This window comes from Vigna angularis, chromosome 2 (assembly GCF_016808095.1).
Source record: "Vigna angularis cultivar LongXiaoDou No.4 chromosome 2, ASM1680809v1, whole genome shotgun sequence".
Lineage (NCBI taxonomy): Eukaryota > Viridiplantae > Streptophyta > Magnoliopsida > Fabales > Fabaceae > Vigna > Vigna angularis.
Genome location: NC_068971.1, coordinates 48,283,170 through 48,309,250, shown reverse-complemented (window position 1 = coordinate 48,309,250; position 26,081 = coordinate 48,283,170). Strand labels below are relative to the sequence as shown.

The window sequence follows — 26,081 nt, the reverse complement described above, 5'->3', positions numbered from 1 at the left end:
AATTAGGGATTCAGGGTTCGTTCTTCTAGAAGGTTGGCAAGCATTGAAAGCAGTCAAAGGTTGCCAAATCTTCTTTTGCTAAAATGATTCTGAGAGTTTTTTCTGTTTGGAGCATTGGCAAATTAACCATCAATTTACATAATAAAAAAGAAATATCTGCATTAGAATGTCCAAAGAAAACTAAAAAGATGGAAATCAGATCTCTGTAAGTCTCCTTCTTCACAAATTCATCAACCTACAAACCCAGAGACATCACAAAACACAGAAACAGAAACCCATTGCGAATTTATCTCTCTCACGCAAACAGAAACATGAGAAAACCCCCAATCTCGAAGGAGAGGCCCGGGGAGACATTGGACTCCACTCCAATCTCGAACTCTATGAATCCGTGATTTGTTGCGTCTTTAATCTCGAACCCAATTTGATTTTAGTAAACCCTAATTTGGTGATGAACCCTAAGCATCAATCGCTAAGGTTGAAGATGATGAACCCTAATTTGTGTTTCAATTATTAGAAACTTTATTTTTTTATTTTTTAATTATATATTCCATGTAACTTGCTTGAATGTGCCACGTATAAAAAACTTACCATGTCAACATGTCAGGTCATAAAAAATTTAATCCCGTTAAGCCAATTTAACTGCAAGGACCCAATTGAGTCAATTTTTCATTTTTAAGGACTAAATTGGCGAAACCGATAAGACGATATCTAACTGGAAAAAACCCAATAAATAGGAACCTCCGAAGGATTTAACTTAAATTTAAAGTCTACTTTTTAACATAGTATCATAATCAAGTTAGAGTGGGATTGAGTTAGTCAAATTTCTGCATATAAAATTCACAATCACCGTGACTTCTAATTTTGGCACAACTTAACAAGTTTTTGGGAGATGGTATTCAATGTTTGTGAATCATATACCGTGAAAAATACCTTAAATCTTGAATGTTGTTCTAACCTGCTTTAAACCCATCTTTGACTCATTGTGTTCAGTCTTTTTTAGTTCATCAGTTCGGAATCATTTAATTAAAAATTGATTTTATAATTGCAATAGATTAACACTAGATAAATCCATCTACTGCAACAATAATGCACAACCATTACCTTAACAAACAGTAACTCATTTAAGAACAAGAGCTTTTTGAATATGGACAAATATTGCTTATGATGATTCAAAACCAGTAAAGCATGCATGCTCTACCACATACAATCATGAGAAGTCGACTATGATCATCTACAGTGCCCTTTAGAGTGGTTTCCCAAAAAAACCTTCACAATCTACCAATATCATAATTGCTGCTCTGCTTTACAGAAATGATTGCCATGAAACGTAACACCTCTTTATTAATCTTCTACATCACCACAAGCTCTCATAATAGACTCCTTCATAGCATGACATTGTTCCCATGAGTTCAATAACCTGGATTCTAACTCGACATATTCAGGTGAATCGTTTTGAAAAATAGTAACAAACCCTCATTTATATGCAAACGAATTTCCAACACAAACTCTGACCAATGTATACTAAATTACGCACTATTCTTGTACCTGAACCAGACCACAACCTGTCATCCTCATGTAGTCTCTCTTCTTCTATTCATTCTACTGTCATGCTGCTGTTTGCGCTGTACACTGATTGTAACTCCAATACGATGTGTATTGAGGAAAACTCATATAGTGAGTCTTATGCCGGCTAAGGATAATACCACCAGAACCATAAAGTTAATAGAAGGCCTCAGACCAGCTGAATTTGAGGTATTTAAATCAGGAGGGCTTTGGGATCCTAAAACTGAAGGTGAGCCATTAGAGCTGCAAAAGATGGCATTATACAGGACCGTGATTAGTATCTTGTAGGCTTAGTGGTAAAGAAACTATTTTCTGTAGCTAAGGAATCCATTTCATTTTACTTACCCGGATGTGCCTGTCCCTGAAGAAGATGGGTAAATGCAAGAACCCGAACCTGGTCACAATTTAACAGAGTCAATTATGTGAATTACAAACTATGAAAGAGTTTAATTTACATACATTTCTTTTAACCTGGGATATATCCTAACAACACTAAAAACACTGAGATTCATTTAGAGGAATAACTTCTTCCCATAAATACTCTTAGGGACACAGAATGATGATTTTAGTATATAACATCTTTACACAAACATCCGATAAGATTTGACCATAATAAAGTAAATTCTCATTGAATATCTGTCAACTGATGTTTTAGCAAAGGTTAAATTATTCGTTTCTTTCTTAAAGTTGTTTATATTTTAGGATTTAGAACTTAACTCAGAATACTGTAAGAACAGTGTGTTTTGTAGTGGTTTTTCTTGGAATCTATTTACACAGCAAAAACAGTTTTCTCATAACTGTAATGGAAACCAAAACTTCTCTTTTATACAAGTATAAGACTAAATAACCTTTTATGCATGCAAGGAGACTAAAAGTTATTATCATCTTAAAATGAGGACAATAGTAAGGGATAAATTAACCATTTAATCTTTAGAATAACAGTATATAAGTCAAACTCTGAAAAAGGTTATTGAACTTCTAAGATCTTACTTGGATTGGTGTTAACTATGGTTGCAGCGCCTCCAAAGTCGCAGCTTGTTGACGCAGGATTCTTCTGGTAGTAGCTATTGAAGGCAAAAGAAGCATGGTTTTGTATTGAATTTGGATTGTAACAACTCCCACCTTGCTGTATTTGTGAACAATCTACACTTGGCATTCCACAAGCATAGTCCAATGCTGTCTGAAGAGTAGCTTCTGAAACTCCAGTCTTTGCCACACACCAACTCTGGCCCCCAGGCGAGGCTTGAGCATTTGTGTTTGGAGGAGGAGGAAGGGCATTTGTGACAGGACCATTTCCTGATGGGGGTGGAAATGACGTAGCAGGGTTGGTAACTGATTGAGGCCCTGGATTGGCTGGATTTGTGGGTGCTAAGGGAGAAGCTGGTGTGGTAGAAGGAACTGTCACAGGTGTGGCCCCTGGATTAGTGGGGGAAACTGTGACAGGATTGGTGGAAGGAACTGTTATGATGGTTGGTGTATCTGGAGGTGAGATGACTGGTGCAGGTGGGGTTGGATTTGTGGGGGAAACTGTGGTAGGTGAGTTGTTTGTGACTTGAAGAATTCTTCTGATGTGGACTTTGCTTGGCTTTTCTCTTAGGATCAAAGGAATTATCCCTTCTCCCTCTTCTCTTTTGAGATCTCCCAGTACAAAACCTTTGGTTGTCTGTACTTCTGCACACAACGCAGCAATCCTTTTAGTAAAATGAGATCCTTCTCCAAGATATTTGGATACTGCCCCTCTAAACTGAGTTAATTCCATTGAACTGGGAATATCACGGCTCTTGATTGTGAAAACCACAGGGACATCTTTGCAAGGAAAAATAGAAGTAAGGGTGGTTCTTTCAATAACAGATCGACCAGTTCCCAATTCCCCATCATTGGCGTCTTCTAGCATGATAAATGAATCTATTTTCTTTACAAACGCAACAATCTTGAGAAGATCATTTTCATATGATGCATTCAAATTCTCCAAGAACGAAAGCGGAAATGCCACGGAGACTTTTACTTCCCTCCCCAGTTGAAGATTGCTGAGAAACGAATGAATTGATTCCATAACAGGTATGAGCAAAGGCATCTCATCTCGGCCTAAGCACTCACTGCCACATCTAACAATGACGCTGCTGATGTCCACTTGGGGAAGAATGTTCAAAAGATGAACTTTCATCCATGCAACTGGAGATGATTTTGAAGAAACAAAATTTTCGTTTAAGAAGAAATCAACTGACAGGTTGGTGCCAGTGAGAGTGGTCAAAATCTTGTAGTCAGAAACAGAAAACCGAATCTGAGATTTGAAGATCTTGCTTTGGTGGAGGAATGAGGAATCAACAGAGGGTGAAGATGCAGTTCCTGCAAAGTACAAAAGGATGGAGCCCAGTTATTGATTCAGATTCGAAAAGAAAAAGCAAAGAAAATGTCATGTATCGAGAAGAACAGAAGGGTTACTCACCGGAAGAAAGGAGAATGAGAAAAGAGAGGAAGAAGAGACATGGAGAAGGTTCCTTGGCCATTATGAAAGAGAGAGTGGTTAAGCAATGTAGAATGAGCGTGTGTTAGAATGTTGAGAGGAGTGGTTGCTTTTAAAAACAAAAAGACATGGGAAAGAACCAGAGCTTAGACCGGGAAAGGTGTTTGAGGATACAAAAACCAAACCAAAAAGGTTGGGGAAAAGTTGGAACAAAAGAAAACGACCAAGTTCTAATAATCATTTACAAAATATTGAAAATATGTTACTTTGTCACTAAGGATGGGTTAGGAAATGTTTGGGTCTGACCAGAAACTTGCTTTTTCATAAGTTGCTGCTTCTTTATCTTTCCCAAAGCCCTTTCTGTGTGCAAGCAATATCAGCAACAGCTTCTACCACTTCTGGATCTTCTCACACTGCAACTACACGCTCCTTTTTTTAATTTAACAAAACTAAATGCTTTCGTAGTTTATTATGTTAGAATCGATTGATTTTTCATATTTATAAACTGTCTCTATTCTATGGATGAAGATTTGTAAATATCAAGAGCATTTTGCAACAGAATCTTCTATACAGTAGTATCTACTTCAAAATCTGATAATTCTTTAAATACAGTCTCTATTTTGTTTCAGTGACAGAAGGAAAGTAGTTTAATTGATTGAATATCGTGTGAGTTGTTGTAAATTTCTTTTACTCAATTCTTACATATTGAAAAACAATAACGTTAAAAAATAAATTAATATAATTATTGTTCCACTAAATTAACCACGATTATAAATTTATAGAGCAATATTAATTATCCTTGGATATTGTTAATAATTATATATTCTTATTAGATATTTTTATTAATCTGATGAAATTGTAATTACATATTGATAAATATAGAAAAAACCTTCTTCTATCTTTATTTACTTATAAAATAAAGTAATGTTGTTTGTATACAGTTAATGATTAATAATGTTTATTAGATCGACGTAAAATGCTGGCACAAATACTTGGAGTGGGACACGTGTCCTCTTCCTGTGTTATTACGCTTAAAGTTAAGAAATTTTGATTTTATTAGATTTTATTCTAATTAATGTATGATAAATGATGGTGAGCCGTTGGATTATTGAGAGGGTCATGAATTAGTGATTAATGATTGGCGCAAGTTCATAGCGGTAGTTGTTGAATAAAGTAGCTGATGCTGCTAATCTTTAATATGCAGCCAAATATAATAAATAAATTATTTTATTTTAAAAGGTTATTCAGTCTGTCTTGTCTTTTTTGTTATTTTAGATAAGAGGTATAATTTTAACAATTAATTATATCAGTTTTCATAATAAAATAATTTTTTTGTCCCGAGTTTCTTTACTTCATAACAATTAGACTTCTAATGTGCTCTTAATTTTGTAAGGTAATTTTCGTTGTTGTAATTTATTTAAAATAAGATAAAAAATTAAAAAAAATAATAAAATGGCAAATATTACGAGATTGGGGATGAAAACATGTGCACCGACGACGTTGGTTTGGAGTATCTACTAAGGATCTATAAAGCTGAGTGGATGGTGGTAAAGATTTATATAAGAAAAGACATAGTATCTCAGCTCAGCAAAAACCACTACCAATAGTAATAAATTGACACTTAATAAAGGCATAAAAAAGTGATGGATATGTTTTTGTTGGGTGTAAAAGCCATGGTTGAAAATGAAAATCATTTAATAAGGAAGAGTAGACTAAAAAGTTGTTACGAAAAAAAGAGTGAAAGGTTGTACTTCGATTATTGGTTGTGTTAGCCATATGTAGTTTGGGCAGAGAATTAAGAAAGGCAATGCCCTAAGATACAATCTATAGCAAGTAAAATGAGTGGGGACAAGCCATGTGGAATAATCTATTTTGCCTGCTATCACTTAACAAGGGCAAGTGTCTGACTAGGTTTCTGGCCGAAAGCTTAGAAAGAGTGTGTCAAAAGGGTCCATTCTGAAGCTCAAAACCACAAAGTAGGAAGAAGAGGGGCAACATGACAAACAATCTACAAGGATTATGGGCTTATAAAGTTGTTTGTTGTGTCTTCCTTAAAAAACAGGGGAAAAAATTTAGTTTCATAAAAAGAGGTGTAGGTTTTGTTTTTTCACTCTGCTTGTAGCTTCATCTCACAGTCATGAAACAAAGAGCAAAGATTGGGGGTTAATGCAATTGAAAAAGTATTGTTGAATTTGTACGCTATTCAGAAATTGCGGATTTTACGGGATATTAACAATGATGTGAGTTCGAACATATATTATACGACTTTGGACACATAGGTTCTAAGTTCCCTGATCATATGAATTCTTATAAGGCTCGTGAGTCTATTATGAGTAATTCAGAATCTTTACTGCTCAAAACCTTAGAAAAAAAATTCACAACAGAATGACTAAGGAGTCAAAGCGTGAACAAAGAATATGAACAGTTGATAAGAGCTTCATAAAACTTAATTTGAAGGATTACTATATTAAGATGCATCGTACCTAATTAGGATTGAAACTGCAATTACACACAGTGGACCTATAAAACATGTGTATTAGATTTTCCAAATGATTTAGTCAAAATTAATTTTAGCCTTTACACTTTAAAAATGATGTTATCTTTTTTTTTCGTATAGTTTATATGATTATATGATAGATTGAGTCCTTAACCTTCATTATGATTCGACATGAAGACTTAAAACACGTTTTATTCTAAATTTTTATTCCTTGCAACGGTTAGATTTTTTAGTTATTTTTTCTTAATTAACCTAAATTTCGCTGAAATCCTAAATTTTGCCGTGTACCCTGTAATCCTAACATGTGCTTGGTAGTTTAGGGGAAAAAATATTGTCAATTGTAAACGTTAAAATTAAAATGTGATAACATTAACTCGGAAAAATATACCAGAGTACTAGTATCATTGCGAAATATTTACAGAAGAAAATTCTCGGTTAACCTAAATTGCTGTTGAAGTTTTCAAGCCATATATGCTGTTATCAGATTTCGGCCTATACATCAATACTTTAACTTAGCAAAACATAATTCACCTTTTACGGATTACGCTGAACAATGGAGTGAGCGGCTTCCAATGATGCAAAAAAGGTGGATAAAGTTTTTGACAAAATGACATGTTAGATAGGGAAAAGGAGCTATAGATTGTTAAACCTTTGCGTCAGACTCAATGAACAAATCAGTGAAGAAGGGATCAAGAATTGCTTCCTTTGACGATTCATACTTGTCAAGGCGTTTCTTAAAGGAGCGTAGATCTCTCTCGTGCTTCGAGGTACGTTCCTGCAATGACAGTAGTTCATTGTATTCAGGGTCAACATTGATCAATTCATTTAAGACCAGAGTTTCTGACTATTAATAAGTGCCGCTAAACTCCGAGTAACCAAAGTAGCACACCCAAATGCGAATAGCACATTCAGAAAGGGAGAAGAAAAGGATTGACTTTCTTAACAATTATAACAAACTATCCAGAAATCGAGTAATGCAGTGATATGAAAGTAGAGTTTACAGAGCACAATTTGTAAACTGAATCCGAAACTAAGTTTAAAATATTCAAGATTCTTTTATAAATAATATAAATACGCAAAATTGGTAAAACTAGAGAGAAGACTTACAAATGATTTCTTCGTGAGGAGTATGTCTACCAAATAGATCAACCATAAAACGTTTGTTTTAGGACAACTGTAAATTTGAAAAGGCAACAAGATTTTAGAGTCAAGAAAACAAAATAACACAATATTAGAACTACAATACCAGGACTATTGTCAAGAGTGTACCAACAAACAAATAACAACAGAATATTGGAATTAGTATACCAGGACTATTGTCAAGAGTGTACCACAGACAAATCTTACAACAGATCAAATTATCCTATTGGCGTGGATATGGGGAATCATAATTAAGTATTTTTGTTGTATACCCTAAATGTCACAGGAGGGATTTACGGGCTACAAGAAAGACATAAGAGGGATATGAATCGCGTTTGAAATTTTGAATAACTTTTCCCTGAGTACAAGAAAGAGATATTTTACATATAATCACTCTTTTTAGGGTTTTTTTTTACGTTTTTAGGCAAAAAAAAGCTTTGGATATTATGGATATAGGAAAAAAGATTTAAAATTACGGATATAACAAGTCGTAGAGCCTCATACAAATGAAGTCATGCAGTTTCATGTATGCAAGAACCCACTAGATCAGTTTTAGCTCATCCTTCAATGATTGCTATATGGGAAGTATATACTCCGTCTCCTTTCTCCTTTGATTTAGTATGGGTCTAGTTGACCAAGGAATCAAATCATCTGTCACCTTGCCTATCCTTTTTCCTGTTTCTCTAGGAAAAAAACACGACATTCCAAAAAAGAGTATCCTAAATATTGCTATTTTTATAAGAATTTGAGGTATCGCTTCTTAATTAGAGAGGCAAGGGAGTGGCAGAACAAGTGATCTGAATCCCTTTCACTGGTCACATACGTCACTAAAAATAATATTAAACACCATATGACACTCGTAATCAAGTATTCAAGTTCTCATTGTTCATTATCCAAGTTTGGTGAAAATTGGCCTTAATAAATCAATAAAAAGGGACGAACGAGGGAGTCGTGCCTTAAACTAGAGGCTGGATTTTCCATAATCTAACGATCGAAAATATTTGAATCCGTGTAAGAAGATACACTAACTTAATAATGAATCATGTCTGAACTATTTTCAAAAAAAAGTTGTCACGGTAGATAAAAAGAGTTATGAGAATCGTACCTTCCTTCCCACCAATCTTCAGTCACCTCCTTCATCTTCCTATATGTTTCTGACTGTGTATGTTATTTAGAATCATTAGTTTAATCAGATGTAACAAACAGAACTTACCATTTTAAATAAGCAGTCCTTACCTGTTTATCCCCTTTCGGTCCTTTAAATAGGTCAGGATCAGAGGAAAGATCTAAATACAGTATTCTATCACCTGTACGAACAAGACGTCTAATCATAACTAATGACAAATGTAAAACCCGATACCTATAATAACCCAAAGTTTCGAGTGCTCACCTGTGTTTATTCTTGATAGAGTGAAGTCAATAATAGATATTATTAAACCATACGTTTTGACTAACATCTTCCTGCCATCGAGAGTGAACTGCAACTCTTCAGAGTCACTTCGGCCCACAAGTATATTTCCCCTGCGCAATTGAATATTCATAAATTAGAAATCGTGAAAATACTATGACAGCATAGTTTATGCCACTGCATGATGACCCACCAGTGAAGATCTCTGTGTTCAAATTCAAACGCAGACTCAGCCACAGCAAGCCCAGCCGTAACCTGCATTTTATGACAGAAATTAACCTAAAAATCAATACTTCGTCAAGCTTCAAGCATGCAGAGGGTAAAATCATAACACGTATAACATACCTGAGCCAGTAATGCCCTTGCCTCGTCAAAATTCAGGAGGGCAAAACCTTCAAGATCCTTGCCACCATGTTCTTGTACGAACACCACGTAACACTAAATGTAGTAATATATTAGTATCTAATACTCGTTGGGGAGATATAGCCACGCTTGATTTTTATGGAAGTATGGATTGCTCATTTGATGAGTAAATATAGTGTATTAAGTAGTAACCAAAGAATGTGTCTTCGTTCATCACTCGTATGTTCTCGCCAATATGAGCTTTTACTAAAAAAAATTATTAGAGTTATAACAAAATTAGCTGGGTTTGATTCACTAAAGATTATAGTCGCTTCATAAGTTCATCACCATGTTATGTTCACAGTAATATATCATTGGAAGTATCGTTGTGATATTTAACTCAAATTAGAAATAAGAAATACACGTACGTTCATCACTGATCACTGATAAAGTTAAAGAGGAGACCTGTTTCTCTGGAAACTCTTTTGGATGATCATTCTCTGAACCATGCTTTAGATCCCAATCTTCCCATGCTCGAATTAGTTCCGCGTCATAAGGTCCCTGACATACTCTAAATCTATCACAGAAGATAGGGCCATACATATATGAGATGCTAGTACTTAGCTGCAAAAAGTAGAAATTTAAATTCGAAAAGAGTCACTTCAATCCAGTGTCGATGGCAATGACCCTACTAATAATTAGTGTTTCTACTTTCTACCGTGCCACAATGGTAAGAAGTACAAAACCTGAGGTAAACTCAAAAAGTATTGCAAGAACTGAGGTTTTAAAAAGAGTATGCGACCATAATATAAGCTACATGTCAAGACTTTTAGGTTATCCACGACTATCTGTATGTAATTTCCCACATCAACTTACGAAAAGAAACCTCAACCGCAACTTAAAACCTTAAACTTGGTGGAAGAATAGGCAATACAAATTTTCTTCTCTGGCAAAAATTTTTTTCCAGCGCCTTAAAATTATTTGAGTCATATACTTACTCTATGCAATCGATAAATGCGTTGCACAAATTATCAGAAGCTCCTTCTTTTCCTCTCAATAAATTGAGAGTTTTGCAGAGAAGCACCTCCTCTAGTAATTCTTCAGATCTCTGTAGTACATAGAGTCAACAAATTTAAGAAGTTAATTACATGTTCATCAAATATATTCAGATCGTAGCAGGGAAAACATAGTTACCATTACATTTGAAAAATAACTATTTGGAACAAAAGTAATAGTATCTAAATATATCATACAATTATATGCGACTGTTACCTTTTGTATTTCACCATTCACTCTGAAGTCCCCGTCAAACGGAACAATTTTACAGACATAGTTATTAACCTTGAAGGCTTCTCCAAATGTTCCTTCACCAACTTTCACAATAGTTTTTGAGACACTGGAAAAAAGAAAAATGCATTCTTGTGAACATGAGGACACTGAACCATAATTCAAAAATCCCATGGAATCCTGGTCAAAAGGTCATGGCTGTACTATAGCAAAGACATTTTTTAATTAAAAACTACAGAACTAGTTCTTGTATAGACTCGATGCAAGCTTACTTGACTTCCATGGGTTTGTATGCAGAGGGCCAATTATGCCCCAAAAATATTAGCAAAGACATTTTGATCTCCTAAACCCTAAGCCGTAATTCATTTTTTTGTTACAAAAAATATCACATTGTTCTTAAATAATTGCACAGAAAACACTGAAAACAACTTTTTTTGCTTTATCTATTTCCAATACAGAGTCTTTAGAAATAGGAAACAAATCCAAAACTATGAGACATTTTGTAATCAAAAAGTGAAAACAGAAAATAAAAATAAAAGCGCAGATAAATGTCCCCTTAGTTTTCAACCTCGCTCCATGAACCTTAGATCCTCCCTAGCCCAATAAATTTACTATCAGGAGAACATATACAAATTCAGATTTATAACGTAAGTTCCCTGTGATCTTGAAGAAAAAACATCATCTATTTCCGGTTTAACAGCTAACGTGAGATTACGACACCGTAATATGCATAAAGGGGAGGATAACCAGTTAACATCACAATCCAATACTAAGTGCAGACAAAATTGGCACGCAGCTAAAAATAACAATACCTATACCAAAAGCCAAAAACAAAGGCTTTACAAAAAAGCAACCAAATAAGTAAGTGGGATGAGAAGCAGAAACACTGCGCTACAAACAACAAATTAATATTTGGATGCAGGTAGAAATTAAAATGCTTTCAAAATTCAAGAGCACACACTTATGCCGACCTTTGTGAATCAAACATACACAAAAATAGCATGTTAGAAGAAAATAAGAAACCATCAAATACCTAGAAAAGATATCCTGTAACAGTGAAGGTGTAGACTGTCCACAGGTTGCTAATAAAGCGGAAAATGGACTAATGTGGTCATTGTCAACCGAAGATGACGTTGATGCCAGAGAAAGTTTCTTAACGGCAGCATTAATATCTTCACATCCTTCACCACTATGAGCAAACAGCATTTTTTCATTTGTTTGGCGCATATGAATGTCACTTCCAACAGAAGTTTTCCTATCTCCGGTTTTACTGGTTTGCAGTAGTGAATTGTTTTTCTCATTTGTTTCCAATATTCTCAATTCAGGGGTACTAAAATCAATATCTTGAATACCTTCCAAACGCGTGGATGAAGTATCTAGTATTTTGGACAGTGTGGTCGAGGGACCGTAGGAGGAGTTCAACCTTCTGGAGTGTAACCATTTTTCTAATCTGGAGCATATAGTTGGCAATGGTCCCTCTTGTGTCATATCATCTGTGATCCATGTGCTTTTCTTGGGTGAGGGGCTTTCCTCCAACAACTCAAAAGCATCAACCTCTTCAAAGTATAACCTCTCCTTCTCAACGTTCGGAGGTTGCACAAGCTTCCCCTATACATACCAAACACACAGATAACAAACAAACAACTAAAATATCCTAAAACCTCACAGATATTATTCTCCTTCGAAGGTAATCCTGTTCGAGGGATTGCAAAGCATTAAATGTGGACAACTCTCACAACAGAAATTCAAACCTAACTCCCAGCTATTGATTTTGATATCTTCCAGAATGTGCAGAATACAAGACATGGAGTAACATAGTCAATGACAAAGACATACTTTGGGAAGTGCAGGCTTTCCTTTCCTTTTGTCCTTCTTCAACTGAGGCTGGTAAACCATACAAGCACCAACAGCAATACTAGTCCTCCCTCTGTCAAAAACGTTAGTGGAAAATCAGACGAAACAGCGATCGATTATTGGAGAGCAACTAATGAAGAGAATACAGACCTGGTGGAAAGCGAACGATTCCAACTGACTCGCTTGTTGGGATCCAAACTTGGCCGAGTAGGACGCAGTAGGGGAGGATCGGAAGGGTTTCTGAAAAAATGAACCGAAAAGGAAAAAAAATTAAAAAATGAAAAAGAAAAAGAACATACTGACGGAGTGAAGAAAAGGGAGGTACGAGTTGGTAGGATTGTGGGGGTTGCGAGGGTGTCTTCTCCGGTAAATGACGTCGATTCGTTGGGGTTGGGGGGAATCGGCGGCGATGATTTGTGACCAGAGATCAAGTGAAGAAGATGATGCATTTGAAATTGAGGAGGGGCAGCGAGGAAGAGGAAAACCCGAGCCCTTAATTGCTTTGGAATTGGTGCTCATGCTTCTGTACTTCTGTTCTGCTTCTACTTTGGCTTCACTTCATTCCTTCACTCATCAATTTGATTCAACCCCCATCCCATCAATGCTTCACAGTTTAAATTATGCCTGGCGGGAACTTTCAAGCATTGATTTCTCTTTTATGCTTCTTCTGGTACTGTAGACAAAAATAACACGAAAACAATAAAAGTAATTCAACTCTTAATTCTATGGAGAAATTGGGCCCTTAGTTGATCCAGCCCAATATAAATGCCTACGACTTTGCTGTTGTTTGAGGCTTTCTTTTCTTGTAACTGTGAACCAAAAAACGGGTGTTGCTCCCTCCACCATCCCAAGTGTTTCTGCACCTCCTCACTATTTTCTTTTATTCCAAAAATACTCTACATCTCTCCATTATTTTCTTTTATTTCAAAAATATCCTACACCTCCTCACTATCCTTAACAATCTTTCTCTCTCTGCATTAATGGAGCATTCATATGACTTAGATTTAAACTTGTGATATATTACAAAATATAAAATTCAGAGAAAACTTTAATATTAGTACTTCTATCACTTCCATTTTATAAACTTAAAAGTTAGATGCAAATACAAAATAATAAACATAATAATATTAATAGTAAATAATATATTATTATTATTATATACTAACTTTATAATGACGAAAGAACTAAATAAATTCCAAATCTTTAAAAATAACTTTTCTTTTATATTTTAAGTATTTAATAATATTTTTATATTATTTATCTAATAAATTAAATACTTTATTCAAGTTATTTAAGTCAAACATGTTGGTAAGTTAAAACATAATATAATGTTAAAAATTATAGATATTAAATATAAAAAAACACACATATATATAAATATTTTTCTAGAAAATTAGAACAAAATTTTACCATTTATTAAGTAATTTGAAGAAAAATATATATATTGAACAGTGAAAATAAGATTGAATCAAACTTATTTAAGGGAAAGTGTAAATAAAATTTTGCAAAATATCAAATCTGAGCCATGTGAATGCTCCATTAATGTAGAGAGAGAAAGAGAAAGATTGTTGAATAGAGTGAGGAGGTGTAAGATATTTTTAGAATAAAAGAAAATAGTTGAGAAATATAGAGTATTTTTGGAATAAAAGAAAATAGCAGAAAGGTGCAGGAGCACTTGGGGTGGTGGAGGCAGCAACACCCCCAAAAAAACTTATAATTTAGTGGTTGGGTGATAATATGCCATTTGTTTATCATATTATGTTATTTTAATAAATTAAAATTTAATATTTATATTAATGTTATATATTTTTAAATAAAATAGTTTATGTTTTCAGATCTGAAATTCCAAAAAACCTATTATATATCAACAAAGTCATGGAGTCACGTATATTCCAATCACAGACTTATTTGTTAAATTGTAAGTTTGGTGTCAAATCCTAAAGCAAATTTCATCTCTGCTTTATATACTTAAAGTTAAAAATTAATATTAAATATGTTTGGATCCTCAATTTTGTGAATTTAGAATTAATCTTTCTTTAAAAATTGTTACTAATATAATTTTTTATCATTTGAAGATTTTTATTTTTAATTAATATTTAAAAAAAAATTCAAACTTATACTTAAATGTTAATATAAAATATATTTAAAATGTTAAATAAATTTAACAAATTTGGTTAAAATAATTAAATTTACATATTTATAATAAAATTAAAAAACTAATTTTTATTTTTATTAAAAATTAAAAATATATTTAATTCTAAAATTTAGCTGTATATATAAACAATTTTTTATATATATAAATTATGTGAAGTTGGGAAATTAAAAAAAAAAATGAAGCAAAACAGTTGTTAATGTGTTGTTTTAGTGATTATGGTAGTATTGAATCAATAATGCATATGAAGGCAACAACGATGCTAACATCTGTGTCACTCTCACGCCCACCGTCAATAAATTGCGTTTCAGAAAGTTGTGAGAAATGCGTGTTGCATCGCGAATGAAGACAAACATGCATAATTTCACTGTCTCAATTAATCAGATACTATCACCTACCATATATATTGCAGCTACTTTAAATAAAGTAGCACTAATGCCATAATAATGCTGTTATCTGGAGAGGCTTATGTTTCAGCATTCGTGTGTACAATGACATGCTTTGTCTGCTTAACAAACATTAAATAATTCGACAACACATGTCAAAATTCTTGGTACCTTCCTAAGTGGAGCAATTGAGACCACCCAAGACCATTTTGATTCATCATTAATGTCATTTAATCACCGAAGCGACCAAGCACAAACAACATAACCACAATTATGCAGTTTGAGATGTTTGTTTGTATACCAAAGAAAAATGCGTTATCGCAATCTAAATCAGTTGCTAGTGTTTTGCTCATAACCACCACAAGGTATGATTTTCGCCAAGACTAATTCAATGCGCAATTTGCTTCGGATTCAGCATTCATAAATTTCAAATCAAATTTGTTAGGGTTTCTTTTTCAATTCAAAGTACTATTTACACCACCCAACCTACTTTCCTTCCTTTCTTCATCATATGGTTTTGCTATCATTATTTTTTTCCCCCCTAAACTATCGCGTGAAAACTAATCTATTTCAAAAATGTATCAAATTATATCAATATTTTTTTCTGAACTAAAATATTTCTAATATTTACAATACTATATATATCGAGAAAGTCAAGTATTTTTCATTTATATTTAATCTTAAAAAAAACTTATGACACAATAAACATGCAATCTATTAAAAATTTAACAAAGAAGACACGGTAAATCATAATTCCTCGCTGTAAATATAAGATTGAGTATTAATTATAGTTATTTTCACCTTCATGTATTTTCAAACAATCACACATTCTAGACTAATTTTAAAGGATTTAATTGTATTTTAAGCCATGATGTTAGAATATATTATAGATTATTATAAGATCAACTATTTTGCCATGTTCCAGACTCGTATTTCAAGTGAGAGGAGTTATTTTTTTTTTATGGAAAGTCATTTTAAATTGTGTGACTTCTAATATCTTCTAACTGTGACAAATTACTTACGAGATTAAAAAATAAATAAATAAAATTGTTTGTGTGCTCTTAGAAAACTAAGATCTCGCATTCATTATAACTATCGTTGATTTTCAAATTACGAGTAAAATTTGTAAAGTTGAAGTGAAGCATAAATCCAAATTATAATAACTCAATGATTAAACATTATTTTAAAGTCATTGAGTCAAACATAAAAGACAGGTTCTTTTATTTTAATTCAAAACTATACCTTTTTTTCTTTTTATCCTTCTTTTGTATTGTATCAATTTACTTGGAACAAATTGGGCACTCACACATCCTAATCTTAAATTATAGTGTTTATTACTTCACGTTTGGAATTTTTGTGTGGTATTGTTTGTTAGAATTGGTCCACAAACCAAAAGATGAAAAGTAGTGAAAGAATATTTTTGAATTATTTGATAAGTTAGGTTAAAGCAATTAATGACAGACCATTTGATTGAACTTTATAATCTATTGTTTTTCTCTTTGAATATTATTTGTCTTCTCAAAATTAAGTAATAAAATAATATATGAAAACGATATATTTTTTAAAGAGAAAAAACATATTTTATTTATATTTCGGTTTCAAGTGTTTTTATGATATTGTTAAGATTAATTATTGTATATTTAAAATATTATTTATTTTCAAGTCCTGTTTATCACAGTTTTATTTTAAAAATATATAGAAAGATAAAATAAAATATTTAAATTATGTTAGATTTTAATTTTTAAGTGATGTTAAACTATTAAATATGATAGAAATGATTTAAATAGAAAATTTAATTTTTTTATTAATTAGAATTTGCTTGTTTATTGATGTATAGATATTGAAAAACCCAGATCTTAGGAAATTTTACAATGAAATATTTTAGTTTTAGAAATACAATGATGGTGATACCTAAAAGTTGTCTCCCTGACTAAACTCATGAAATTAGTTAATGACACAGTTTTGTTCCTAGGAACCTTCACTTCTATCATGTTTTGTTTCATAGCTGGTTTGCTTAAGTTTGTTCACAATTCCTGTTGTTTTGGCATCATTGCTGTACTTTCTCACTTTGGTCTCTCGAACTCTAAAGTTAAATTATCTCTAAATATGGTTTTTTAAATCACATGGACAACATAATTTTAGATTATGAAGAAATATACTTTATTTATTTTTTGTTAAAATTATTTATCGAAATCTTTATCAACACCCATCCTAACATACACAATACATGAGTAATCAAATTACAATATATAACTTTTATTGACTATTATATTATTTAATAGTTTTTAATTAAAATAGTTATTTTCATAAAATTGATGTAATGAAAATTGTTTTCACATATATTATGTGTAAAATTTAATATCAATAAAAAAATTTTGATATATGATTTATGTAGAACAAATTCAGGCATTATGTCTATGAATAATTTGTTTATATTTTATTATTATTTAACTTTAACAAAATCCAATTTAAACAATAAAAATAATATAAAATTATAATTCAAACTTTAGAGTAAAGCAACGTTTTTTATATTAACTTGTTTGTAATGTTATAATCAGTAGAAGTTGTATCATGATAAGAAGATAATTTATATTTCCGTAAGGATAGGTCGGATAAACTACACTACTAACCTACCTTCAAATTGGCATATTGGATGAGGATTTAAATCCAATAAAAATCAACATAAAATTTACATCAGAACTTTAATTTTTTTAAAATATGTTAACTATTATTACTGGTTTAATTTATTAAATGTATACATTTTATTAACTAAAAATAAATTCTAATGGAATTTAGACTGAAAATCCATATGGTTTGCACCATTTTATTGTATTTTTTATTTGAAGTAACTTTATAAGATAAATCATATAATTATTTTCTCTTTTTTAGGTTAGGTAAAAGAGTATTGAGATGGATGATTTAAGTAAACTTAAGTTAGTAGATTTCATGTTTCCACTTGTTTAAATCAATAAGTGAATTTGATGGTGTAGAAAAAAATTGAAATGAGAGAAAAAAAAATGATAGATAGATGTTTGTTTTGGATCAAATATTGAATTTAACGGAGTGAAAAATTATGAAAAAAAGGGAAAAGAAAGCGTAAAGAAAGATTGTTTGAATTAAGAAAAAGTAAATAAAATGTGAAACATAAATTTATGAATGATTTAATTGATGTGATAGTAAAATGATTTTTAATTAATAAATTATTACCATTTTATCCTTATGTTTAATAATAATTTAGATGAATGATAGTATATTATTTAATTCAATTCTTATTATTTCATGGTGTATATTTGATTAAAAAAATGTATATATGAAAAAGATCCATAGTCTACATGCACCATTAATTATGTCATAACATGAGAGTCAGTCACACATATCAAACATTCATAGTTGAAAACACATGAAAATGCACAATAAATGAAAAAGGTAAGGTTAAATGTGAAAATTCCTTTTATTAAATTGACTTTTTTTTTTTTTTGTTTTCTTCACGACAACGACTCGAAAATCATCGCTAATATGTTTTGCACCATTCTATTTCTGCCCAATTTTGTAACAATAAATAGAACTTATTTAAATTTTTCATATTTGTAAATAATTAACTCTCATAAACAACACAATTATAAAATACATATATTAAATATAACTTTAGAAAATATATATATATATATATATTAAATAATTAAAATTTAAATATATTTTAATACATAAATTTTAATACGAAAATAAAATTCATCAGTATTCCAAACTTTGATATAATCAAATATTAAGAATTAATGGATATAATCATTAAGGGTTTTAAAGCTTTTTATGCGTAAAATCATATTTTAACTTAATATCTGAGCTCGCTTAACATTTTTTAATTCAATTGACTGTATGAAATATGTAAAAAAATTAATGTTACTGAATTAAGAAAATTATATCATTAATTAGTAAAATATAAAAATATAAATTGTATAAATATTTAAAATTAAAAAAAGTCAATTTTGTATTAAGATTTAAAAATTACAAACATATTTAGCCTAATAATTTAACAAAAACTAGCTAAACAAAACCATCTATTTATATTAAATTGTAATGGATAGGACCTTTGTGACATTTTACTATCTAATGTACAATCAGAGAAAAAAAGTTAAAAAGTTTCTATAAGTAAGTTGTAGGAGTTTATGATATTATAATAATTATATTCAATTCTTTCTTAACACTGTATTCACTTAAATAGTTCACTTGAATAGAAAGAACTGTTCATAAAAAATTGTTCATGCATATTTGAGAGCGATGAAAGAAGAGAAAGAAATCTAAAAAAAAAAAGTTAGATGTGATCTTACTCACACTTCATGTGTTCTTAGAACAATATTTTTTATAATGTTAAACAATGTATTACGGTGGTGGCTGAAAAAGTTAAGTTTGGTGGCATGACTAAGATGTTTAGGTCATTTGACCGTATCATTAGCATGGTGAAAGAATTTACAATCTTCCTCAACCTATTAACCCGACATTTAACTTAGTTCACAATTAGAACTCGTCCACAAATTTCAATGCCACCTTCTAATTTCCAGTACCTATAATAAACCTAATCCAAATAATGTTTCTTCTCTTCTCTTTCATCTGCTAATCATGATAACGTGTTTATAAATAAATAAAATAAACCCAATGAAAATCGTGGCCTAAGTTTAACGGTATGTTGAGCGGCTTTGACATACGTTGGGATAAAGAAAACAAAATAATTAAAAAAAATGTTTGATAAAATAACAAATCAGTAACTACTAATTTAAAATTATTATTTTTTTCAATTTATTTCCTCTTTAATTTAAATTCAGAACGAAGATGTTTACGAGTAGAATCAACTATTGAATTTATGTTTAAAAACATGAGAATTTGGGTTTTTCCTTTGTAAGTCCATCTTGTGGTTCACAAACATCATCAATCATCGATAACGGCGTGCATTCATTTAGTGATTGCTTCATAATAGAGACATGCATTTATTTCACAATATTAATTTAATTTATAATTATATTAAATTAACATTTAATGTTATTAAAATCATGAAGTGAGGGAATATATTATCTTTTTTATGACTACATATTTTTGAAACTGTATATCTTAGAATCTTCACGAAAAAATAGCTATCTTCTTACATAAAGTAATGTAGCTATAATTATATTCAATCGTTAATTAATGTAAATCATTTACAGTATATGATAAATATTATGTTTATTAAAGTTTACAACAGCGATGGTGAATATATAATGCATGTCAATATTTAATTTATCTCAGAAAAATAACTTCAAATATTTAGAGACTTGAAAACTATTTTTTATTTTAAAATTTTATTCATACAAACTTACTAACTTTTAAACTTACGCACATAAGACTTAATTAAAATATTGTTTTTATCATTAAATTTTACACCTGTTTATATATATAATATTGATTTTTATACCAACATGGTAATTCGTTAATGGATGACGATAAATCTGGTAATTCAATTAAACATTTTGTTGCAATTGATAGTATAGTGTTCTCCAACTTTGAGAGAAAACTATTCTGGTCACATAAAAGTAAAAAATAAAAAATAAAAACACTAGTATGTATCTGTTTAGCGTTTAATATAGCCATGTTAAATTTCATTAATTGATTTGATTATTGTTTTCTTTCTTTCTTTTTTATTCGTTGTTTTCCCACAGTCTGACTGTTAAATATCATTTAAAGGTGTTAATAAATACTCATCTTATTGTAATCAGTGAAAAGCCATTCGTATATTTTATTATAAAAATCGTTCATGAGTTTTAGCAATTAGGAATGGACTCCAGCACTAATAAGTAGTTAGTTCTCTAAACAAAAATACTAACAGGTAATTAATAACTTTCTTCTGTCGTAATAATGTACAATGCATTTAATACAATATGGTGTCTAAGTTTTCTCTTAAGAGAAGCAAAAGGATAAACTAAATGGTGAATGTAAAACATATCTTACTCACAGAGAATGGTAACTTAAATTTATAATAGCAAAATGGTGGGCTCTGTATTGGTTTCCTCAAACATGGATTAAAAATATGATCTTGGGTAGGTTTAGTTAAAGGGATTTGATTCCACATAAACTAAAATTTGAATATTGGTTAGAATATGGATAAAAAAACATGAATGTGGCATTAATGGAGGAGGGGGTAAGAGGAAAATAGGAAAAGAAAAGATAAAGATTGAGAGATACAGGTGTTGATGGATGGTAAATTCACAGCGTGGCTGAGCACGAAATGGAATGAAAGAAGAAGGATTGAAATGAAAATAGTTAGGCATATAGAGAGTGATGTTCATGAAATGGAAAGAGGGAGAAGCATAGCCGTGTTTTTGTGGTGCCGTACTTGCATTACATAAGAGAGTTTTGAAGTTAGAAAAAGAAAATGGATGTTTGTTTATATGCATGCGTTGGAAGGCATCTATTCCAAAACTCATCACCTACCACTGATAACTCCATCCCTTCCTCTTTATCATCACTCACATTCCCCTTCATCTCCCTCTTACCCGACCACCTTTCTCTCTGTTCTTCAGATAGCTCCACTCCAACTTAGATTCACTCTAACATTTTCCGCATATATATGGGAATAGGATTCTCGCTTATATAGGCAAACTTGCTTTTGCTCACACCCCAACATTCGGAGGTCTCAAAGATCTGCCCTTTTGAGTTTCTTCCATTGTTTCAGCCTCTTAGTTTGTGAAGGGGCTATTTCAAAGATCTGGGATTTCAGGCTTCTCACTTGTTCTTCTGAATGAGTACTGGTCAGAGTGTGATTATTATCTCTTTAATTCGAGTTATTTCCAATCTCATGTTTGTGTTTCTTGGTTCCTTTTCCTTCCAATTTTTTTTTATGAACGTGTTCTGTTGTGCTGATTGATTGATATTGATAATGTCTTTGTGTTGCATATTGCAGGTATTTGAGGCTTTCTGAAAAATGGGGTCTGGTCTTAATGCTGAATTATCCAAGAAAACTCCAATTTTCGGTCTCAAAGTTTGGGAAATAATTGGAATTGTAGTTGGTTTGTCAATAATAGTCATTCTTTCTGTGGTCTCACTTTGCCTTTCGTCAAGGAAGAAATCTAGAAAAGAGAAAGACAGGATTCCCCTTAGTCAAATACCAACCGTGTCAAAGGAAATCAAAGAAGTGCGGGTTGAACAAGTGCCAACTAATTCATTTGCTCCTCGCGATGGAATACTTCTTACAATTCGGGACAAGTCCAGTGGCAAGGAATCAGACAATGTCATGGTTCATTTAGGTGTGGGGAAGATGAAGAATGGGAACAGCAACACTCACTCAGATTCATTTCGTTACATAGAGAAAGATGGAAGCGGTTCACACTCACAGTCCGGAGAAGAAGGTAGCTCTGGCACGTTTACTGTGTACAAGCAATCTTCTTCACACCCTATAACAGCTCCCTCACCTCTATCTGGCCTTCCAGAATTTTCTCACTTGGGTTGGGGTCACTGGTTTACCTTGAGGGATCTTGAACTTGCCACTAACCGTTTTTCCAAAGAAAATGTCCTGGGAGAAGGAGGGTATGGAGTGGTTTATAAGGGTCAGTTGGTCAACGGAACTCCAGTGGCAGTTAAAAAGATACTCAATAACATGTGAGTTCCAGTACAATGTCCAATTGTCTATTGTAGATACCTTACTTGCTTTGCTTTTGTTCCTTCTCTGTTCGGCTGAAATTCAACTCTAAGGTTTTTGGTTTAGCAGTGGTCAAGCAGAGAAAGAATTTAGAGTGGAAGTTGAAGCTATTGGCCATGTCCGACACAAAAACCTGGTTCGCCTTTTGGGGTTCTGCGTTGAGGGAACCCACAGGTATCACAATTATCAATTACAGTATTATCATCTCAATATAAATGATTTCATATAACCTTGTCAATTTCTCAAGTTAACTCTTACACTCTTACACTTGTACAATTATAAGTAACCAAAACGAGTTAGCTCTAAGACTCAAATTGTTTGAAGAAATCAACTCCTCTTTTAATTGTTTTCACTTTAGATGTGTTTATATATGATTAGGTCAGTTATGTAGTTTGTTCTTAATAGTGCTGATGTATCATCGCACTTTCTTATGGTGGTTTGCTACTTTTCTATATTATCAAATTAAAATGTGGAAATATTGCTGTGCTTAGTGTTATATTATGCATATATGTCATTACTGGGTTTTTAATATTCAGTAAAGTCTTACAAGTTTATGGAAACTCTTCAATTTTATGTGAACTTTTTTGAGTTTGACAACCTAGCATATAACATTATAACCGGCTTAGCTAAATTAAACAGTTTTTTTTCTTCCGGAATAATATGAATTGTGCGTGTTTATTAATCTGCTACTGGGTGATATGTGTTCACTGAAACATATTTGTCCTGTTATGATACATTCACAGGATGTTGGTTTATGAGTATGTCAATAATGGAAACTTAGAGCAATGGCTTCATGGAGGAATGCGCCACCATGGATACCTTACCTGGGAAGCACGTATCAAGATTCTGCTGGGCACAGCCAAAGCGTGAGCGTCTGCATCTATTTTACTTCTATCTTTTCTCAGTCCTCATATAAAGCAATTTACTTATAACAGGCTAGCATATTTGCATGAAGCAATTGAGCCAAAGGTGGTACACCGTGATATCAAGTCAAGCAACATATTAATTGATGATGATTTCAATGCCAAGGTTTCTGATTTTGGCCTGGCCAAGTTATTGGGTGCTGGGAAGAGTTATGTCACCACAAGAGTCATGGGAACTTTTGGGTCTGTGATTTTGTGCTTTGCTGAAGCTTTCCCATTCTCAGTATTGTTATTTTGGTGAGAAAATAAAAAACTATGCTTATTTCTTTATTGCTATAAATATTTCACAGATACGTGGCTCCTGAATATGCAAATACTGGTCTCCTAAATGAGAAGAGTGATGTTTATAGCTTTGGTGTTTTGCTATTGGAAGGAATTACTGGAAGAGACCCAGTTGACTATGGTCGACCAGCAAATGAAGTGAGTAAAACTTGTTGTTTTTCTTGGGCAAAATCTAGTTTTCAGTATGCGTGCGCACTTGTTTTTTCAGCATTTCGCCAAATATCCTGTGTACTGGTTCAAATCCTGCAGTGAGTTAGGATCATTCAGCTAAATTGCTGCAGCAAAGTATCTGTATGGATGTCTTGTGTATATGAGGCTAATCTAAACATACGTTATAGCTATAAAATCTAATTATTTTCTCCAACACTGAAAGAAGCAAATAATTGGGACATTAAAGAGTGACCCAGTGTACAAGGCTCCACACCTAGTGAAGTTTGTTGAAAGGTAGATGCATGTGACCTTTTGGCTCAGGTGGAGAAGCTGTTTGCAGGATTTGAAGCAGTGGCTTGGGATTATACCGGGACATTATGCTTAAAAGATATTTGACAGTTAAAGTAAAACAAGGATAGGAATTAAAGTTAATCTTCGGTTTTGAAGCATATAGCACTAACTAATATTCTTAACAATGGTAGTAACTATTCTTTTTGCATGTTCATTGTTTTCACTACAACTTTAGGATAAATCCTTAGTTGATTCATGATAAATATTTTTTTTTTCATGTTCGTTACTTGTTCTCTGGGATAAAAAAATTAACACTATTTTTCTACTTTCATTATTTCTGTGAGGATTAGTTTGGGTGAATGACTATAAATATTCCTCAATCCAGCACCCTTTGCTCGATTATTAACAAGAATTCTGTGTTCTTTATAACTTATTTCTACATGACAGGCTCTGATAAAGTGCTTTTAACTTGGCCGTACCAATTATCTGCATTGCTTTCAGGTGAACCTGGTTGATTGGCTGAAGATGATGGTTGGTAATAGGAGATCAGAAGAAGTGGTGGACCCCAACATTGAGGTGAAGCCATCCACAAGAGCTTTAAAACGGGCTCTCTTAACAGCTTTAAGATGTGTAGATCCAGATTCTGAGAAAAGGCCCAAGATGGGCCAAGTCGTTCGCATGATGGAGTCAGAGGAATACCCTTTACCAAGAGAGGTTAGTTTTTCCCCATTGCCATGATTTAAGTCCACAAACTCTGCTCCTATATCCACTCTACTTTCATGAATACATTAAATATTGATCATTTTCCCCCTTTAGTCTGGGATTATCTATAGTAAAAGTCAACAAAAAACTTACTAATTATTTTTTTAATTCACATTAGATGGATGTTTACATGTTGCACCTTGAACATTTGAATCTAGTTCTATAATTGATAAGTAAAAGCAACTACGGGCAGTCTTTATGTTGGATGAAGAAACTTATACCGGGTTTTACTTTACTATTAACTTGTTTTTAGAGTAAAAACTTGGAAGCATAAATCACATCATTTAAAAATATTGGATATTTGAGATGGTTTTGTGAATGTTCAGGACCGAAGACACCGAAGAAGAAATCGAGGGGGGAGTGGAGAAATGGATTCCCAGAAGGAATATTCTGACACAGACAGGAGTGAGATTCAGGATTCCAGAGAAGAAAGAAGAGGGTGACAATACAAATGACCCTAAGATGGATTCTTCTTATTCAGAATTTGGTGGGTGTACAAAGTGGAAGTGGTAGCTTCTTTTTTATTTTCTTCCATAGCTTTTCTGATTCTTGGATGGTACAGCTCAACATATTTTCATTTTAATATTTCTTTTTCCATGCATTCATCAGTTCTTGGAGTCCCTTTGCTTGTGTGTAGGATAAGGTGTAGATGCTATTTCTGAGATAATAACCCATAACGTTGGGGTCTGTACAGAACTTTATATCTTTCTTTCTCTTCTGCAAACTGTATTCCATAGTCCGTTGCTAGAATGTGTGATTTAGGGATAAAAAAATATATGTTGTATGTGAATATTTATGCTAAAATTTATAACAGATACAAAACTTCATGTTCTTGCATATGTGTGAGTAACGGATGTTTACATATATTTGTGTATACGTCTTTCTTATATGGTTGGTGATTTATAGATCAAATTATTAAG

General features: G+C 32.3%; 3 protein-coding genes across 5 annotated transcripts; 1 reads left to right on the top strand and 2 right to left on the bottom strand.

Annotated features, from left to right (window-relative positions):
* Positions 1–1,052: 1,052 nt before the first annotated feature.
* On the bottom strand, positions 1,053–4,481 carry LOC108326965 (uncharacterized). 2 transcript variants are annotated; one of them, XR_008247252.1, is made up of 5 exons: positions 4,010–4,481; positions 2,554–3,909; positions 1,909–1,957; positions 1,546–1,806; positions 1,053–1,417 (listed from the first exon to the last, which is right to left on the bottom strand). XR_008247252.1 is itself a non-coding variant. In XM_017560603.2 (4 exons), exons 1-4 carry the CDS (start codon positions 4,068–4,070, stop codon positions 1,668–1,670), a joined length of 1,605 nt encoding a protein of 534 aa, XP_017416092.1. In that variant the 5' UTR covers positions 4,071–4,481; the 3' UTR covers positions 1,053–1,667. The 2 variants fall into 2 exon arrangements, 1 of the variants encoding a protein (XP_017416092.1); XM_017560603.2 differs by having other exon boundaries at positions 1,053–1,806.
* A 2,381-nt stretch (positions 4,482–6,862) lies between these two features.
* Positions 6,863–13,214, bottom strand: LOC108327060 (serine/threonine-protein kinase haspin homolog). The gene is made up of 14 exons (XM_017560751.2): positions 12,881–13,214; positions 12,706–12,795; positions 12,538–12,628; positions 11,735–12,309; positions 10,687–10,810; positions 10,413–10,522; positions 9,880–9,991; positions 9,418–9,510; positions 9,266–9,327; positions 9,055–9,185; positions 8,901–8,971; positions 8,770–8,822; positions 7,632–7,698; positions 6,863–7,299 (listed from the first exon to the last, which is right to left on the bottom strand). Exons 1-14 carry the CDS (start codon positions 13,072–13,074, stop codon positions 7,168–7,170), a joined length of 1,905 nt encoding a protein of 634 aa, XP_017416240.1. The 5' UTR covers positions 13,075–13,214; the 3' UTR covers positions 6,863–7,167.
* Positions 13,215–21,061: 7,847 nt separating this feature from the next.
* Positions 21,062–25,998, top strand: LOC108329504 (probable receptor-like protein kinase At5g18500). Of its 2 annotated transcripts, none has more exons than XM_017563732.2 (8): positions 21,062–21,866; positions 22,019–22,713; positions 22,823–22,927; positions 23,497–23,619; positions 23,689–23,859; positions 23,967–24,096; positions 24,901–25,113; positions 25,488–25,998. In XM_017563732.2, the coding sequence occupies exons 2-8, from the start codon at positions 22,040–22,042 to the stop codon at positions 25,602–25,604; spliced, it is 1,533 nt and encodes a 510-aa protein (XP_017419221.1). In that variant the 5' UTR covers positions 21,062–21,866; positions 22,019–22,039; the 3' UTR covers positions 25,605–25,998. The 2 variants fall into 2 exon arrangements, with proteins under 2 accessions (XP_017419221.1, XP_017419222.1); XM_017563733.2 differs by lacking the exon at positions 21,062–21,866 and adding an exon at positions 21,893–21,915.
* Positions 25,999–26,081: the final 83 nt, after the last annotated feature.